General features: G+C 41.4%; 3 protein-coding genes across 3 annotated transcripts; all 3 read right to left on the bottom strand.

Moving 5' to 3' along the window:
* Window positions 1-2,598: 2,598 nt before the first annotated feature.
* Window positions 2,599-3,270, bottom strand: LOC122643240 (agamous-like MADS-box protein AGL62). Its single transcript, XM_043836883.1, has one exon. The coding sequence runs from the start codon at window positions 3,268-3,270 to the stop codon at window positions 2,599-2,601; it is 672 nt and encodes a 223-aa protein (XP_043692818.1).
* Window positions 3,271-5,829: 2,559 nt separating this feature from the next.
* On the bottom strand, window positions 5,830-6,420 carry LOC122643239 (agamous-like MADS-box protein AGL62). The gene has a single exon (XM_043836882.1). The coding sequence runs from the start codon at window positions 6,412-6,414 to the stop codon at window positions 5,830-5,832; it is 585 nt and encodes a 194-aa protein (XP_043692817.1). The 5' UTR covers window positions 6,415-6,420.
* Window positions 6,421-16,231: 9,811 nt separating this feature from the next.
* On the bottom strand, window positions 16,232-16,903 carry LOC122643238 (agamous-like MADS-box protein AGL62). The gene has a single exon (XM_043836881.1). It carries the CDS (start codon window positions 16,901-16,903, stop codon window positions 16,232-16,234), a length of 672 nt encoding a protein of 223 aa, XP_043692816.1.
* Between the last annotated feature and the right edge of the window lie 3,188 nt (window positions 16,904-20,091).

The following is a 20,091-nucleotide window of genomic DNA, read 5'->3' as shown; positions in this document are numbered from 1 at the left end:
TTCAGTCTAGTGGGAAGCGACTCATTTGATTTTCAAAATGTTCAGCCTTGTGGTAGGCAACCTTCATGATTTGTCGATCGATTTACTGGGTTGGTTTTATCGCTCGTATTTTTGCAACTCCATCACTCCTAAGCAAAGTGCCGACAGTACATGCTCATAGATGGCAATTTCAAACCATCTGTTGTTTTTACCCTTCTACTGTGGCACAGAACTTGGCCAAAGAGGAGCATTCTGTAGACACTGAAAATTACTATCCACCCACGATGATAACAACAACTGCACACGAACAAATACTGGAGGCCTCGCCTGTAGTTTGATTTACAAAAACAAAAAAAAAAAACCTAAAATAGCCCAAAAAGGACCAAAAACCCAAAAAAAAGCCCAAACCCCTTCCCCCAAAAAAATCCCATTTTTCTAGAATCTGGCTCCCCAGCAGAGTAATCATTGGCCAAAGAATGCCAAGTCCAAGGCCACTATCATCCAAGAGTGACATAGTAAATTCTTCATCTCTAGTAAAGCAATCACTCCAGCATCCCCAATGGAGTAATCATACACACTAGTCAAGTGGTGCAACCTCACCCTCAGAATATCATCCAAAACCCTTAGGTTTATAGCTAGTTTGGCTGCCAAAAAGGAGTATCATCCAAAACCCTTAGGTGTATGTCTAGTTAGGGTGCATCATCTTAAACCCTTAGGTTTATAACTAGTTGGTCTACCACTAGGGAGTATCATTCGAAATCCTTAGGTTTATAGCTAGTTGGGCTGCCAAAAGGGGGCATCATTCGAAACCCTTGGGTTCATAGCTGTTTGAGTTGTCAATAGGGAGAATCCTCTGAAACCTTATAGCTATCTCATGATCGGCTAAAAAGTGCCAAATTGAGAGGGTATTACATCATGTATTCATAGCCACCATGCCAAATCTTTACCAAAAAAAAAAATAGCCACCATGCCAAATAATTAAACAAGTAATTTCAGCACCATGGTAGGTTAATCAGGGTATATCACTAGTAACTAGTAACTTTCGGCCTTTTAATAGACAGATTGCATATTTTCAGCCTAGTGGTAGGCAAACTCATATGATTTAGGCAGATTACATATTTCCAGCCAAGTGGTAGACAACTCAAATGATTTCAGCCTTTTAATAGGCATAATGCAGATTTTCAGCCTAGGGGTAGGCAACTAATTTGATTCTCAACCTTTTAATAGGTAAATTGCTCGTTTTCAGTCTACTGGTAGGCGACTAGTATGATTTTCAAAATTTTCAACCTAGTGGTTGGTAATTTGCTATTGAGCGAAGTGCCAACAGTACATGCTCATGGATGATAATTTCAGACGATCTTTTATTTTTTGCTCTTCGATTGTGGCACAGATCTTGGTCAAAGAGGGGTATTTTATAGACTTTGAAAATTGCCACCTACCCACGATGATACGATAATTGGATACAGACGAATACTGGAGGCCTCACACCAGTAGCTCGATTTATTAAAAAAAAAAAAAAACCAAAACAAAAGGATCTCATACCAACCAACCCCCCCCCCAAAAAAAAAGAAAAGAAGCCCAAAACCCTAAAAAAAATCCCTTTTTTTGGAATCTGGTGCGCATAGCGTTCTACGGCGCCCCAAAAGCCCTGCGTCTACGTACACACGGCATGAAGTAGGGAGGACGAGATGTATGGTAACAACATATACATGGTACCACTTAAGATAGTTTAATTTCCATTCTAATTAAGAGAAATAAGAATCTTTAAAATATAACTCTCCATGGTTGGCACTTATTAAGACTGGAGATGGCTTCGCTCTTGGGAAACCTGCAATATTGCCTTGAATGCACAAAAAGGCGAGCATCCTTGTTTATATTAGACTCTAACCACCATAGGGGATCTCTCCCAATGGCTACCATTACAACAAAACACATTTGTAGCTGTAGATGTTAAACTTCGATTTTTTAAAACTTAAGCTATAATTTTCTTAATTATAACTGCGGTGTTTAAAATGATAGTAATTGTGATGTTTATGATTCTTTACAATCCAAACACATACATTTTATATTGACTTGGTATGGATTAATTTAAATCTAAATCTTATCAAGTACAAAAAAGTTGTAATATCTCTTTTACCATTATCCCTACTTCGGGGAGAGGCTGTTTGGATGTCTCCTTGGTTATTCTTCTTTAATTTAACTGATGTGGCAAGGCACGCATACTTTTTGTCATTTCATGTATATTTCTCCATTTATTTCTTTTCAAACACAAAAAAAGAATCTGAGAAGGATCTAGATCTTCTATGGTGCAGGCTGGCAGTCCTGCCGTGCTGCGTAGACACAAGGTGATGCGCATTGACCGCCTTACCCCTACCCCAACACCTTGCTCAAGGGGGGATAAAACGGTCATTGCGCACGGCCCTGTGTCTACGCAGCACAGGCAGAACAAGACAGCGCCATAAAAGATCTGTGTTGATCTGAGAAACCTATGCATTATTGGATTCGAGATTAAAAATCCATGCAATATTATTCATAATTCTATCCTTTGTTTACATAGATGACCTATAAGAGAGAGAGAGAGAGAGAGAGAGAGAGAGAGAGAGAGAGAGAGAGAGTTATTTAGAAAAGACCACATCCAAAACTAAGACAATAACCATGTCCATCAGGGATGATTAAAGAAGCATTATTTGGATTTGGGGTAGCTCTTGCTGCTGCAAAACGATCCACCATTCCCATTGAATTGATAGATAAGAAAGGGGAGGTAACAGCAGCTTTGCCCACAAGCTCTTCAACCCGTTTCGTCATAGTCTGGTTAATTTCCTCCATACAAATTTTCAATTGATGAAGCTCAAGCAATCCCATATTTTCAATGGGTGCTTCCCACCATGGTTCGCTCTGCTTCGCTTCTGTGGTCGATCGGTTGAATGCCTCAGCTCGCTGCGTCTCTGTTTCCAGCAGGTTGACCACCTCTGTGTACTTTCTGTTGAGCTCTAAAACACTGGCTCCACGGAGAGCGTCCACAAGAGGAAACCTAGCGGCTTCCTGTGGCGGATTGTTTACAGTGAGGAACCTTTCAATGATGGACCCCACACTATGGTGTCCAAAGGAGAACACCTTCCCTGCAGGAGAGAAGACAAGGATGGCTGTCTCGGCACCACACAGAATACAGAGCTCGCTCGCTTTTTTGAAAAGCCCTGCTCGGCGTTTAGAGAAGGTAACCTGTCGAGAAGCCTCACTATTGATCCTCTTAATCTCAATCTTCTGACGACCCAAGCTTCGTTTCCTTGCCATCTCACTCAAACAATAAGAGAAACCGTTCTTCTTTGGATTCAATTGACACAGAATTGAGGTTAAAGAAGGTGGATTTATAGGCCTTCTGCTTTATCGTCTCCAATCATCTGCCTCTCTATTTTCTCCAATTCCTATCATAAAGGGCGAAAATGATCACCCTATCACTTGTCTGAACACGCTGCCCGGGTGGAGTTCATTCCTCCTATTAGAAGAATTGAAGAAAATGGAGGGACAGATAATTGGAAACCATAATTTTCCCCTTCAATATCATTTAATCTCTCAAATAATCTATCTAAATATTTAAAAAAACTTCCCTCTATATCATCTTATTTCCATCTCTGAAGCTTTAGCCAATAGTTAGGAAAGTTTAGATTAAAAAATATTATGTGATTTAGTTTTCTGGGTTGGCAACATTATTTCTCCAGTTTGACCTCCATTGTCGACTTGAAATCCCAAAGCCAAGAGAAGAGGAATGTCTTTTAAGGTAAAATCTGAGATTACTCTCACACAATGACCAGCTAATCATGTTAATTAACCTTCCAGTTATATGGAATAGTGTTTTCCTATATTTAATACCTCCATAAATCTTGGATTTCTATGTTTGGTTTTGCATGAGGAGACAATAAACACTAGAAAATCCAGGTCACATATGATCAGTATTGGATTACCATGAGTTAGAAAAAGAAAACAGTGAGAATTGAAACATGCATGTCTGATGCATGTATATGATGGCTCTTTCCAAAATCAAAAAATTAGCATAATAAAGATGGAATGAGCAAGATGAGCTACTAGGCTTCATACATTTGCCCTTCTCAGACCTTGCAGTAGCGGGAGTCTCATGCACTGGGATGCTGTTTATGTCCCTTATTTACATAGTGTTTGAGGATTTAGAATTGAATTACCGATTGGATCCAATTCCCAATTCAAAAAATGGATCAATTTTGGCTAGAATTGGCTGAGGTCAATCCAGTTGCCAATTTAATTTCCTCAAGCTTGTTTATACATTTCATTCTTGCGAAACCAATAGATCTCCAGGTATTATATTGCTATTTCAAATCACTCCAGCAAAAATAGGAATGGAAAAGAAACTTTTGTAATCATTATCCATAGGATTATATTACTAACTTCAAATCATTCTATATTTAGTTATAAAAATTCACTTAACTTTGAATCGAAATACCTTGAATTCCTTGAATTTAAATTTTTTTTTAAAAATTACATTAAACAAACACCATTACTAAATATGGTAAGATCGCTATTTAAGTAAGGGACAAGACATTGCTGCATGGTCGCGTGGCCCTTGCACCAACATGGGGACCAATGAGAGTGCACACAGGGGCATCAACATAGATAGGATTTTTTGTTTTATAGGCGCAGGGTGGTAATTTTGGGCGCTCCTATGTCTAGCACAGGGGCCACACAGCCGGGCTGCTTTCTTTTTCCCTTCAAGTAACAATCAATTTGGATAATGATTACCAAAGATCTATTTTTAGGTTTAAAATTTTCTACTTTCTTTCCTCTAATTTCCCTTGCAACCATATGGAGCCAAAGGAGCTGTAGTATTTAAAATTCTTGGTAACTGCTCGGAATTGCACACATGCACGGATCATTATCCTCTCAGGTTCCCTGTCTGGTACAGTTGTCTGGTTCCTTTCATAGGGGGCGGAAATGATGACCTAACCCCCCACCAGAACACACTGCCCGGGTGTGGTTAAGTTGTCATTTCCGCCCCCTATGAGAGGAACTGGACGGGACAGGAACCTGATAGGAAAAAAATTCCACATGCAAACTGAGGTATTTAAAATGGTAGTAATTGTGATGATTATGATTCTTGAGTCTTGACAGCCCAAACACATACATTCTATATTAACTTGGTATGGAATAATTTAAATCTGAATCCTATCCAAATATAGAAAAGCTGCAATCTCTCTTGATGTGTACCCCTGCTTCAAGGAGAGACTCTTTCCATGTCTCCTTGGTTATTCTTCTTTTAATCGTTATGCCAAGGCACGTCCACTTTTGTCATTTCACATACGCATTATTTCTCCAATTATTTCCATTAAAAAAAAAAAACTGAAAAACCCATGCGTTATGTTGAACCTAACACCATGCAGAAAAGAATGGAAAACGCAAACAACAATCACACAATACTCGCAAAGATTTATATGGTTCGGCAGGATTGCCTACGTCCACGATGAAATGAGATCTATTTCACTATCAATGGAAAATAGGGTTACAAGTCGCTCGTTATTCATGCCTCTCAGATTTTTTGTTACAGAGAAAGAACTCTCGCTACATGTTCATAGCAAAACCCTATACAGAAAATTTACCAAAATACCCATATCAGAAGTCAAGACCCCAAACCTCAACACATTATTAGATTTGAGATTAAAAAACTCATGCAATATATTCATATGTTTATGCTTTGCTTACATAGATGAACTATAAAAAGGGAACTATATATTTCATCAAAAAAAAAAAAAAAAAAAAAAAAAGGGAACTATATAGATATAAATTATAAACAACAAAACAGATACACAATGAGAGAAAAAGAGCAGTTCAGATAAGACCACGTCCAAAACTAAAACCATAACCATCTCCATAAGGGATGATTGAAGAAGCATAATTTGGATTTAGGGTATCAGTGGCCACAAGCTCATCAACACGTTTCTTCATATTCTTCTTAAGTTCCTCCATAAAAGCCTTCAATTGATGAAGCTCAAGCAATCCCATATTTTCAATGGGTGCTTCCCACCATGGGTCGCCCTGCTTTGCTTCTGGGGTCGATTGGTAAAGTGTCTCAGCTCGCTTCTTCTCGATTTCCATTAGGTTGAGCACTTGTGTGTACTGTTGGTTGAGCTCACGAACACTAGCTCCACAGTGAGCGTCCACAAGAGGCAACGCAGCGGCTTCCGTTGGCAGATTGTTTTCTGTAAGGAACCTATCAATGATGGATTCCACACTAGGGTGGCCGAAGGAGAAGACCTTACCTGCAGGTGAGAAGACAAGAATGGCTATCTCGGCACCACAAAGAGTACAGAGCTCACTGGCCTTCTTAAAGAGTCCTGATCGGCGTTTAGAGAAAGTGACCTGTCGAGAAGTGTCACAATTGATCCTCTTGATCTCTATCTTCTGACGACCCATGCTTGGTTTCCTTGACATCTCTCACTGAAACAATAAGAGAAACACTAGAAAGACTGCTTCACCAAGGTTTTCTTTTCTTCAAGGGAAAGAAAAGAGAAAATAGAGAAATTGTTCTTCTTTGGACTCAATTAGACACAAAATTGAGGTTAAAGAAAATGGATTTAAAGGCCTTGTTTCCTTCAATATAAATTTAATCTCTCAAAGCTGTCCGAATATATTTCATCTTATTTCCTTCTTTGAAACTTTACTTTTTTTTTATAATTTTTAGTTTTGGTAACAAACATAAGAGATTTAGCCACTAATTAGGAAAATTTAGATTCAAAATTTTTATGAGATCTTGTTTTCTTGGTTGGCAATCTTATTTCTCCAGTTTGTTGCCATTCTCGACTTGAAATCCGAAAACCAAGCTCATATTTATTTCCTTTTTTACCAAAAAATAAATTATATTTATTTCCTTCTATATGATGTGGTGTTATGGAAAAGGAAGGGGAATATCTGTTAAGGTAAAATCTGAGATTACTCGCCTAAACCTTCAATGGTTAACTGTTAAACTGTGAAAACCCATGCTCGATGAGGCAGCAGCGAGTTCGGTTCCTTTGCACGTACATGCAGGTGTACATACGGGGGCAAGTTTGGTCCTATCGGCACGAACCCGCCCTAGCCCACCTGAGCCCGAATAAGGTCTGGGCTGAGATATTTGGCCCTAAGGGCGGGTCAGGGCTGAAAATTTCTGGCCCTGAGTTAGGGTTGGGTTGGGTTAGGGCTGAGGCCTCGGGTTAAGCCTAGCTTGGCTTGGTCCAACCCGGTTTTAAGTTATACTATAAAATATATATTGATATAATATATATATTATAAACTTTAAACGTCACCCACGTACTTTTTGTTATATAATATATTATATATGAAGAAAATAAGTGATATAATACATTTTATTATAGTTTTATTTTACGTGAAATTGATAATTTTCTCCCCGGTCCATTCCAGCCCATGCATTTCCGTCGCCCTCCCCGTGATCAGGGCCAATCAGGTTCAGCCCGGCCCGACCCTGAGGGTGGGTCAGGGTTGGATTTTTTAGGCCCTGAGTAAGGGTCGGGCCGGGTTTGGGCCCAGCTATGGTGACTCAGGATTGGGCTGGGGTTTTGTAAAACCCGGCCCAACCCGACCTGTTGCAGCCCTAGGTGCACATATATGTGAGAGGTAAATCACCTGTCCGATTTTTGCCATTTACAAGTGGAGGAGGGGGTATTTATGAAAACAAATAGGGCAGGTTGTCACGTCTCAAATGTACGTTCATTTGCACGTACTTGCAGCAGGGCATTATCCATAAATGGTTTTTTTTTTTTCTTTCGTGACGAATTTATTCGGATAAAATTCGGGTCGTCCAATTTTTTCGCAAGGTTCAGTAGATCACGAACTTATTAGTCTTCTAGTTTTGGATTTGTCAACAATGCATGAACCTTGTTTAGGAATAACTATGGTGCTCTTTAGGAATGTAATAGGATATATGCAATGATATTGCTTTTTACTTTCTTTTAGGTATGATATGATCAGAAACATAGTAACTACCTAGGCGATCCATCACCGTACTGTGTATGGTAACAGATATATATGGTATCACATAAGACAGTTTAATTTCCATTCTAATTAAGAGGGAGAAAAAAAAAAAAAAAAGTAATCTTCCAAATATTGGGACCTCTTTAAGCATCCTTGTATATATTAGTATAGATGCTAAAAATTGCCACCAACCCACCCACCCATGGCGATGATGATAACTAGACACATACGAATACTCAAGGCCTCACCTGTAGTTGGATTTACAAAAAAAAAAAAACAAAAACAAAAAACAACCCCAATATGACCATTTGTGAGTGTGTTTTTGTGCTCTATACTGACCCTCCCTCCTATTTCCGATGTCCTACCTTGATATTTGATCCTCCCTCCTATTTCTCATGTCTTACTTTGATATTTGAGCCTCCCTCCTATTTCTCCTCGCATATGCCTTCTTATAATTGTTGGGTCTCCTACTTGCTATTGGACCTCCATTTATTGTGGTTATCACCCTTGCTGGGGCTTCTTGGACCCTTTCTATTACCTTGTCTCTCTCTCTCTCTCTCTCTCTCTCTCTCTCTCTCTATTGTCCCTATGCCTCTCTTGTTCATGACCTCCTTTTCAATGTTCCCTTTGCATGTCTCTCCTTTGGTTATATTCCCTGTTGGGTCGTGGATTATCTCTTCAACCCAGTTGACCCCTTTGATTGAGTCTTTCGGGTATTCTATTGATCAGCCTATCTTGTCGGAGGTTGGGATTGGCGATGAAATCCCTCCGATACCATCTTTGGATCAATCTTTCTATCTCGGCCCTTAAGTGATAGTAGTCATCTGTGTCACGGTCGTGGTAGAGACATCGATCCATCCCTTTTGGCCGGATCCATTTGTATCCTCTCGGGTTGTCAAAGGAGGTTGGTGCCTTCTATCTGCATTAAAATCTTTGATCTCCTACGATTGAGTGTGGTGAATCTCTCTATTCGAGGGGAATTCCCATACTGGCTCAAACTTGGATTAGGTTGGTACTTCTTCCTGTAGTCAGACCTTGTTTCCCTGTCATCAGGATCTCTCCTTTTGGAGCCCTGGCCAGCTCCCTGTTCATTGGTAGTAGCTAGAGCTTCTTCCACCTGATGTATTTATCACAGCACACCATGAAGTCATCCATAGTTTTTGAACTTTTCTTTACAATGGATACTAGTAGTAGAGAATTCCGGACACTTTCGTTTAGAGCATTTAGCTTTGTTATAGGGAAGGTTCTCCACTTCCATGTCTTCTTTGTTGAAGCGCATCAAGTAAGAGCGGAGGGATTCTCCTTTCCATTGCTTAATTGTTGATAAGCTTGCAATATTTTTCGTATAATCTCTACTACTCAAGAAATTGCCAATGAAAATATTTCCCAACTCAATAAAGTTATTCACTGACCTTGGTTCTAGACGGCCGAACTAGGCTCTGGCTCCGAAGGTGAGTGTGTCAGGGAAGGCTCTACACATAATTGGATCTCGAGCGCCGTGGAGCAGCATCACGGTCTTGAAATTAATGAGGTGTTCCATCGGATCTGAGGTTCTGTCGTAACTTCCGATCGAGGCCATCTTGAACCCCCGAGGAAGGGGAGCCCTCATTATTTTGTCGGAGAGTGTCGTCTCATTGGAGAAATTTAAATTAGTAGCTCCCTTCAGTTGGGGATCTTGGTCCCTTCGGATCTTTTCCAATTGTTGTTGTAGTTCTTCTATTTTTTCAGCGAAGTTGTGTTGATTCCCTATCACTGGAATTCTACGTTGGAGGATCTCTTTTTGGTTGCCCAGTTGTTGATTGTTCCTAGGTAGTACTTGTGGATGAGGATGTTGTTGAAGATGCTTGGCTCGATCCGATTGATTTCCTAGATGTGGTTGCTCATGCTCCTATATGTGGTTGCTCATGCGGGAGGGGGTGGTGGTTTACTGGTTTCCACCATATCTGCTGGAATTTGAGTTGTTGTTTCCCTCCACTTGAAGTTGGTCGCGATGGTGTTGAGGATCGTGAGTCTTGTTTCTCTGTTGTTCACCGTTCTATAGCATTATCCTCATTAATACTTCCATTCTCTCTCCCATGGCAGCAAATTGACTTTGGGTGACCGGAGCATTGGGATCTACTCCCTCATTGCGAGGAAGTGCTTCTCTTGGATGTTCACGGCGACTGTCACTGTGGTTGGGGGAGATTGCGGATGGCAGAGCATTCAGTTGCAAGTCGATGGTCGTCAAACTAGGATCTACATTCCTTGATGGTAATATTGTTTTCCTTCCTTCTTTTCTACTCGCCATGGTTAATGAACCTTTGCTCCGTAGCCAATTTCTAATCCCACGGTAGGTGCCAATCTGTTGCTGTTGAAATCTTCCCTTCACGATTCAACTCCGTCTTACACAAATAGAACCAGAAGACGGAGCAGGTGAGTGCCTAAGAATGGGTTCTAGGGGGGACTCTCTGATGCCTAAGTTAGATCTCAGAGCAAAACAGAAGTTAACTAGGCCGGAAAGCTTGGCTCTAGAGCTTCAGCATCTTAACCCATAGAATAGTAATCAGAGACTTTTTCTTTCTCCTTCGCTTCTTCTACTTATGCTATTCTGTCCTCCCTCTCCTTTAGGGTTGCGTATTCCTTACATTAGGCGGGAGATCCCACAGGAACCGTTAACCAAATTTGTCAGGAATGTCAGTCATTGTGCTCTTGACATACCACGTGCAAAGTGTTAGTCAAATAGCAGTCCATGGGATCATCTCCTAATTTCCCTGGGAAACCAATTATAAAACAATTAGGGTTTTATACCTCCTGGGTTAACCCATGGTCGCAGGTGCCCTATTAAATTTTAGGGTTGCCCATGGTTGCCCATGGGAACCTTGGGCCCATTAAGGTTTGGTATGAAAATCCGATACCCAATCCTTCTCTTTCTTGTCCCATAAAATTATGGGATCCATAAGAAAACTCATCTCTTTTCCATCCCATGGAAAGAGGGATCCATCCCATACCCAAATGCGCAACAGAAAAAGATTGATTCGGGTTTCTTTCGCATCCTATGATTATCATATAATTAAAAACAAGAGGAATTAACAAAAACTTGCTAACCTGTTGAGCCTCAAGTGTTGCTCCTCCAATGGATAGTGGTTCTTCCTCTAATAAGCACACTAGGTAAACAAACTTGAACCTCCAATGGTGCTACCAAGGTTCTCCAAGTCAATCCAAAATCTTCTTCTTCAAATCTTCAAGCATAGATATGGGTTTCCAAAACCGCAACTCTCAAAAGCTAGAGAGCAAGAAGAAGGAGAGAGAGAGAGGGAGCCAAAACCATCCAAGGGGGGAGGGAGCCAGAAATGTACAAGCCTTTTTCGCCCCCTCCCCCCCCCCCCCTTTTGGTGTGTGTTGATAATATGGGTTTCCAAAACCCTATCTTTGAAATCCCAGTGAGAGTGACACTCTCTCTCCACATTGACTTGAACCTGTTTAAACCTGATGGGCTTCTAATTGGTGAAGAAGCAGAATCTAATAGGAAATATTTAATTAATTATTTATTTTATATTTAATAGATAAATAATAATTAGCACCACATCCACTAAATTAAATAAACAATTAATTAATTAGCAAATTCCAATTATACCCTCACATAATAATAAATTATTATGTACCAACCCACCACTAATCAACATCACCATTATGGAATCTACGACATGCACACATGTCCTGCCAAACCCAATTCCATAGAACATGTCCATATGAGAGCATTTGTGTATGTGATCGGATCTCGCAAAACACGATAAAATATTTTCAAATAAAACTACATATAATTTAGGGTGACCGGAGGCAGTACGTACGTTCCGCCAACTAATTTTTGCGTTCTTATACTATAATCATAGATTAGGTATAAAGTTGATCTCAACCGTTCATGAAGTTTCACTCAGTGATAGGTTCTTGGCTCTTACGGTGAGAGCCTCGTGCTCTCTCTCTCTCTCTCTCTCTCTCTCTTTCTGCAACCCTTCTCCTCCCATCGACCTATTTGCATCTCTCTCCCAGCCTTCTCTCTTTGTCTCTCCCCCTTCCCAACTCTAGCTCTCTACATCTCCCTCCTTACCTTTGCCATGAACCTTGCAGAAAGCCAGAAACACCTCTCTGCTCGCTCTGTGCCTCAGCATCCCCTCCCACCTTATGCTTTTGCATCCCCTCCCATCCCACTTATTTGCATCTCTCCCATGCAAATCCAAGTGGCTGGTCGATTCTTTTCCATTTTAGTAAGATGGAAAGATGACATTCTATTCTTGCTTGCAATAGATGGTAGCGTCGTCGATTCAGAGTTCCTGAAACCAAATCGAACAACCAAACCGAACAGAGAAACACATTACATTTCACGGTAATGATCTAACTAGGGTAAAGATGTTTTATAGATGAAAAGGAGAAAACAGGGGAAGATGTTAATTGCTATCTGCCAGACAACAAAGCAACAGCTAGTGATTGATTTGCCCCTTCTCATTAACAAGGGGGGTGGCCAAATAAGAGGCAGATGAACTTTGAGAGAGCCTTCAAATAAAACAATTTAGAGTAAATTACCCCCCCTCTCCTCGATTATGCTCTAATGACAAACCCCTCCCTTGGGTATTGAGTAATGACTCTCCCCTCGCTTGTATTAACAAGATTCTATCAACCCTACCCATTCCGTTAAAAATGACTATTAAGTGATGATGTCACCCTAAAAATATTCATTTAAACCCCACAATACCCTTATGTTTGTGATATTCCAATTATACCCCTAACCATATCAAAACCCTAAAAACCTCATTTCTCCAGTTTGTCTAACGGTCACCATCACCACCGCCACCACCACTTCCATACCCATGGTCACCACCGCCACCACCATTTCCTTAGCTACGGTCACTACCATGGCTGTATCCACCACCGCCGGCCTCACGACATCCATAACCACTGCCGCCTTCACCTCTATAGCCTCCGCCACCACCACTGCAATAACCATCTCCACCACCACCGCCAGCACCCCTGGTCTGGGCTTGATTGACAGTAATATTCCTACCATCAAGGTCCTATCCGTTCATCCATTCAATAGCATCCCTCATTGATTGCTCATCGCGGAAAGTAACGAAGCCAAACCCTCTGGATCTCCCAGTCTCACAATTGCTGATGATCGTTTTCGGTGATCAATTAGAGAACAGAGAGATTGGTAGTACAGGAAAATTTAGACCTAGCTGAGATTTTGGATATTGAAGTGAGATCTTGAAGAAAGAACAGCGACAGTAGATGTGGAATGTGATTCTGGAGCGAGGATGAGGCCTTTGAGCAGTTTAGGAATTGGTCTAATTTTGGTGTTCGGTTGTCTGCTCTTAGCTCTTGTTGCAGAGCTCTACTATTTGTTATGGTGGAAAAAGAGGGTCACCGACAGAGAGATTGAAGATGATTACAACACTCCTACAAGAGAGCTATTTTATATGTTTTGCTGGAAAAAAATAAACCACCGTTGTTGAGTTCCACAACCTTGAACCCTCAGGAACTCTGCACCTCTGTGAGAATTACAAGAGCCCATGGTCATAAAATAGAGAATTAACTTAACCTTCATTTTGGGTCACATAAGGATTTGTTACTGAAACCCTTTGAAGATGATGCCATGGATTTAGAACTCTTGATGCGGCAGAATTTGTGTGGACCTCCACGATTCCTCTTCACCATTAAAGAAGATTTGAAGGAAGATTTGGAGTCCGATGATGGGAAATCCAGAAGTGGAAAAAGCCGAAAAGGGTCAAGAAGTAGGAGCTTGAGTGATATCCTCCCCACTGTGGAGACCCCATTTTTAACTCCTATGCCTTCTCCACCATTTACTCCACCACCGACTCCTATAGACTCGTATAACCACCATGGATTGACTGAAAGCCCTCTCTTTTGGTTCCTTTCTATGGAAAATACTTCATTTTGAATTGATTTACAGGGAACACACATACAAGTGACAGCTACATGGGGCACAAGACAACTAAGATGGTGAACGAGGCAACCGCATACATTAAAAATTGCTTAGGCGCAGGAGCAGATGCTGCATTCATATTCTGTGGCTCTGGCACCACTCCAACAATCAAACATCTTCAAGAGGTTATGGGAATCACAGTGCCTTCAACCATGAGAGAAAGGATACTCAAGAGCCTAAAGAGAGAAGAGAGATGGGTGGTCTTTGTTGGGCCATATGAGCACCACTCCAACCTCCTCTCATGGCGTAACAGCTTAGCAGAGGTGATTGAGATCGGTCTTGACTTTTTTTTTTTTGGTGAATACGAGATCGGTCTTGACGATGATGAATTGGTAGACATGCGAGCTCTAAGTCGCCAACTTGAGTTTTATAAGAGTTCCAATCTCTGCCGAGCTTTTTTCACACCTAAACATGGAAATTCGTACAGCTTCTGGAGATGCATTAGGAAGAAGAAGAAGAAGAGTGGGGTGGCGGTGGTGCAGAGTGGTGGGAGCGGGTGGGGTTACAGGAGGAAGAAGAAAGAAGTGAGGTAGAGATGAGGGTATTATTATCTTTTTATTTGCATTTTTAACACTGTCAGTCAAAATGGATAAGATTGATAGAATCTTGTTAATACAGGGGAGGGGAGAGTCATTACTCAATACCCAGGGGAGGGGTTTGTCATTAGAGCATAAGAGGGGGGAGTAATTTACTCAACAATTTATCATTCGATTGATTTTTCTAAAATTAATGTTTGTGATTCGTAGATGTATGCCTTGGGGCTGCTCAATAAAGGGTGAAGAAGAAGATGTCCTTGTACTCTCAATTGAACCAAAGATAACTAATGGATTGATAGTAGGATGGGAGAGGATAGGAGCCAGTAGCCTCTGAACTCAGTCGCATTTCATCCACCTACCTCTGCTTCGGAGCACAAGCTCAAAATATCACATCACTTTTTTGGAGTAGCAGCGCGAAGGTCACCACAATAGATTGATTTCATGAGAAATCGTCTCCTTTTCGCACCATTTCTCATGAAATCAATTTGTTCTCGGTTCCCTCAAGCTCTGCAACTTGGCAAAGACAGAGAAATCTGTGCCAACCCCAACTTCCCAACTCTCTTAAATTACAAATCAACGATCTATAGGTATAGATAGAAGAAGATATCTGCTTCCTTTTCATGTCATTGAAGAGTCATAATGCTTCCTTGATGTTCACTGTAAGAAACGAGAGAGAGAGAGAGAGAGAGAGAGAGGGAGGTGGGGTAGGGGACTGTAGGAATTGGGCTGTCATCTTTGGGGAAGGAGGGAGAGATTAGGTCGTAGCCGGTCTTAGGTAAATAGTTCAACGCCTGTGCTTGGATAAGTTAAATCAATGGTTATCAATGGAAGAATGAACTGTCAAGTTATTTTTGCGTACGTACTGCGACCTTTTAGCCTAAAATAGGTTTTGCAAGAACCATTTCTAAAACGGCATTGGATCCAGATTCTGATCCGACCATCCATAGACAATCTCTATCTTGATATTGTTCTCCAATTGGGCAGTGGTGACCAAGTTGAGTAACATCCTCACTCACGAAATGTTCATGCATTCCCAGAACATCGGCTTTGACTCTGTTGAATCTTAGTCATTGATGATCCAAAGAATACAGTCATTTTTCGCAGTGACAAGGTCCTCTCAGGTACAGGGCCTCGATGACACATGTCTATCACATGTCTATCCCATCCTACATCTTGCAGTAATACATGAGGTAATCGGCAAAGTAGATTCTTCTCCAATGCACAACATTATGTGCACTCGCATTCGTACCCTGACATCAACAAGTCTAGGCATACCCAATGTGACAACCATATGATAAGGGTGCCCAGCCCAAACCTTAGTCGTGACTACCATTTTAAGTAAACCTTAAGGACACATAATGATCAAAAAAGTTTATATCGCATGTGATGATATTAAACCAAAATATGTAAAAGTTCAATACAAAGTAAACCAGATTGAACCGTACCAAACCGGGTTTGATGGACACATAAAGCCAACACAAAGTTCCTTAGGCATGATTCTAGCATGAGGCTACAGTCGAGGGTCCAACCGGATTGAGGGTTCTTACTTCTTAGACCACTCTCTGGTCCAACCTTGTTATGCATGTCCTCATGCCATTGGAGATAAGAGTCCATATATATCAGGATTCGAGATTAAAAATCCATGCAATATTATTCATAAGTCGATCCTTTGTTTACATAGATGACCTATAAGGGAACTATACAGATAGACAGACAGAGAGAGAAGAATAAGAAGAAAAAGAAGAAGAGTAGTTCAGAAAAGACCACGTCCAAGACTAAGACGATAACCATGTCCATGAGAGATGATTAAAGAAACATTATTTGGATTTGGGGTAGCTCTTGTTGCTGCAAAATGATCCACCATTCCCATTGGATTGATAGATAAGAAAGGGGAGGTAACAGCAGCTTTGGCCACAAGCTCTTCAAGCCGTTTCGTCATAGTCTGGTTAATTTCCTCAATACAAATTTTCAACTGATGAAGCTCAAGCAATCCCATATTTTCAATGGGTGCTTCCCACCATGGTTCGCTCTGCTTCGCTTCTGCGGTCGATCGGTTGAATGCCTCGGCTCGCTTCGTCTCTGTTTCCTTTCGGTTGAGCACCTCTGTATACTTTTGGTTGAGCTCTCGAACACTGGCTGCACGGTGAGCAACCACAAGAGGCAACACAGCGGCTTCCTGTGGCGGATTGTTTACAGTGAGGAACCTTTCAATGACGGACCCCACATTTGGGTGGCCAAAGGAATACACCTTCCCTGCAAGAGAGAAGACAATTATGGCTATCTCGGCAGCACACAGAGTACAGAGCTCACTCGCTTTTTTGAAAAGCCCTGCTCGGCGTTTGGAGAAGGTAACCTGTCGAGAAGCCTCACAATTGATCCTCTTGATCTCAATCTTCTGACGACCCAAGCTTCGTTTCCCTGCCATCTCACTGAAACAATAAGAGAAATTGAGAAACTGTTCTTCTTTGGACTCAATTGACACAGAATTGAGGTTAAAGAAGGTGGATTTATAGGCCTTTCTTTCCTCCAATTTCATTTAATCTGTCCAAATATTTAAAATTCTTGCCTCTATATCCTCTTATTTCCATCTCTGAAGCTTTAGCCGCTAATTAGGAAAATTTAGATTCAAATATCTTATGAGATCTAGATTTCTGGGTGCAATGTTATTTCTCCAGTGTGACCTCCACTGTCGACTTGAAATCCGAAAGCCAATCTCAAATTAATTTCCTTTTATATGATGTGGTGTTATGAAAAAAAAGAGGAATAGTATTTGTTGTTAAGGATGTAAACAGATCGAATTTGGTTGGATAGTGACATTATCACATTCGTATCTGATTATATTTGGACATATTCGGATGATATCCTATTAGTTTTCGGTCGGATTCAGATATTTTTCGGATAGTGACTTTTTAAATATGGATTCTCTTAAATGGATATAAACGCGGATCGAATATGAATTTTCGGCTATCCGTTGACTTTTTTACCATTTTGTTGATGAGGGTTAGGGTTGAGACTTGAGAGTTCAACAACTATCCTTTCTTCTACTATTCTTAGTCTTTGATTTTCTTACGTTTTTTACTTTTGATTTTATCTTATATTTATTTTAATAGATATATGACTTCTGGGTTGGCAATTGTTTTATATATTTAATACTTATATACTTATATATATTATTTATTATATATAAATTAGTATATATATAAGTATATATGCCGGTAATATGGTACGGTACTGGTATTACATAATTCGGTACGATATCGGTATGTACCGCCGGTATCAACCTCCATGCCAATATTGTACTGAGTACGATACCATTTTCTCATACCAAAACCATACCGAATTGTATTCTATATCGTATGGTAGGGTAATATGGTACGGTACTGGTTTCGTAAATGGTTTCGGTACCGAATTGACGCCCTTAGGATGAAGTTTTGATTTGGTGCAACGTGTACACACATTGCACCAATTGGATTATCTCCGATTTCGGTCGAATTGGATTGGAATCGGCTGGATTCACTTCCCGATTCAAAAAATTGATTGATTTTGGCTGGAATTGGCTGAGGACGATCTGGTTGCTAATTCAGTTTCCTCGAAACTTGTTTATACATTTCATTCTTGCAAAAACTCATAGTTCTCCAGGTATCGTATCACTATTTCAAACCACTCCTAGCCAAGATGGGAATGGAAGAGAAATTTTAAGCTTAAAAAAGGAATTTTCGTAATCATTACCCCACATGATTGACGTGATTGAAGGGGGGAATTTTTGGATGGCTGCGATTGGTGGAGCATTTTGCATGACAGGCAGAGAGAGATTGGGGGATGCCCGGACCCAGATGGACGAGCTGTGTTTGACATTGGGGGCTTCCTAGGTTTTCCTACCTTGCTGCATCAGCCTAAGGTTGCAGAGGTGACTGCAAGGTCTTATGTGAATGTGACACGACCTTTGCTACCTGAGATTGAGAGTCTGCCGGCCTCAGTTCGAGATGGGTCACTCACGAGGATCAAGATTCCCCAAGCTGCGTACATGGAATAGTTGAACACGCTTAAGTTCGCGCTCCTGGGAAGGCTGAACTTTAGGTTTACCACGATGGACAGGGTTCGAGATGCAATGAGGAACTGGGGTTTGAAAGAAGGAGTTTCAATGAAGTCGTTAGGCAAGGGATTCATTATCTTCAGATTTCACAACGCAGAGGACATGACATGCATCTGGAGAAGAAGTCCTATTCGCGTGGATGGACAAACCCTGAGGTTCCAGCAGTGGAGAAAAGACTTCGTGGTTGATGATCAGGCTATCACAAACAGATTAACCTGGATTCGTTTTCCAAGCTTGCCGCAAGAATACTGGCATGAGGATATTATTCTATTGATCGCAAAGGCGGTGGGGAGGCAATCGCCATTGACAGAAGAACTAAGAATTTGCACTTTGGGCATTATGCGAGAGTGTGTGTGGATGTAGATGACTCTGTGCCTCAGGTCGAGGAAGTCTATGTTGAACGGGAATAGGAGGGGTCCATGGAGATGTATGTCTTCAAGCAGAAAGTTGTGTTTGAGGATCCGCCAACTCGATGTCATCGATGTCATCGGTATGGGCATCGAGAGGAACATTGCAGAAGCCGCGAGATGGAGCATGATGATGGCATGCCTGATGCCATTAACGACGAGAGGCAAGGCCAGTGCATTTCACACCGACAGGAGTGGCATCCTAGAGAATCATCGACGGCAGTCGAGGGTGTTTCAGGGAGCTCGCCGGCAGGGGTCAGGGCGGTGGGGGAAGCAAAGTTGGTTTTGGACTCTAAGGAAAGGATGACGCAGGCTGCGGATTTGGTGCAAACTGTTGTGGTTTTGGCAGCTGGGAAGGAGAATTTTCAGGGAGTGCAACCTAGCATGCCTACTTCTTCGGCATCACGTTCAAACACGGTGGTAGTTGAGACACCATTATCACATGTACCATTATCACATGTGCATGGTGGTTCGGATGGGATTAGTTTGAGAGTAGATCCTACTCCCTGATCTGGTTCTTTGGACCAGGCTGAGGCTTCACATGATGTGAACCGGCCCACTCCTATTCAGATTGAATGTCGCAACAATGGTAGGACAGCTGTGGTAGTTCATGTAGATCATTCACGAGAGGATAAAAGCGAAGGAACAGAACTTTTCTTGGAGGCCCCACGCAGGCGCCAAGTAAGGGAAAGACATATTGAACAGGGCAATATCATCACAGGCGCACGACATAGAGGGAAAGGTGCACTTGAAGCCAACTCTGTTGCTAGAAGCCTCGCTCAACAACGTGGTGTTGTATCTCAGCGCCAGGAAAATTCTGAAGAGTTCTGAACATGCGTTGCCTCTTTTGGAACATCAGGGGGCGGGTAACAGTAAAGCTAGAGCACATCTGCGAGCTTTAGTGAAGGAACAGAATCCGGATTTTTTATGCTTGGCTGAGCCTAAGATTGGTGCTGAGAGATTTCCTCGTCGTTTTATCACTTCGTTGGGGATGTACTCGGACCTTATTTCAAATGAACGTGAAGAGGGCCCTGACAATATTTGGTGCCTATGGAAGATGGGACTGCATCGGCCAGTGGTGATCAAGAAATCTGAGCAACATATCTCCATGAG

This window comes from Telopea speciosissima, chromosome 10, assembly GCF_018873765.1.
Source record: "Telopea speciosissima isolate NSW1024214 ecotype Mountain lineage chromosome 10, Tspe_v1, whole genome shotgun sequence".
In the NCBI taxonomy this organism is placed as follows: domain Eukaryota; kingdom Viridiplantae; phylum Streptophyta; class Magnoliopsida; order Proteales; family Proteaceae; genus Telopea; species Telopea speciosissima.
This window is presented reverse-complemented; position numbering and strand designations above follow the sequence as displayed.

Excerpts from the sequence above, each read along its gene's own strand:
- LOC122643240 (XM_043836883.1), bottom strand. The coding sequence starts at position 3,270 with ATGGCAAGGAAACGAAGCTTGGGTCGTCAGAAGATTGAGATTAAGAGG.
- LOC122643238 (XM_043836881.1), bottom strand. The coding sequence starts at position 16,903 with ATGGCAGGGAAACGAAGCTTGGGTCGTCAGAAGATTGAGATCAAGAGG.
- LOC122643239 (XM_043836882.1), bottom strand. The coding sequence starts at position 6,414 with ATGGGTCGTCAGAAGATAGAGATCAAGAGGATCAATTGTGACACTTCT.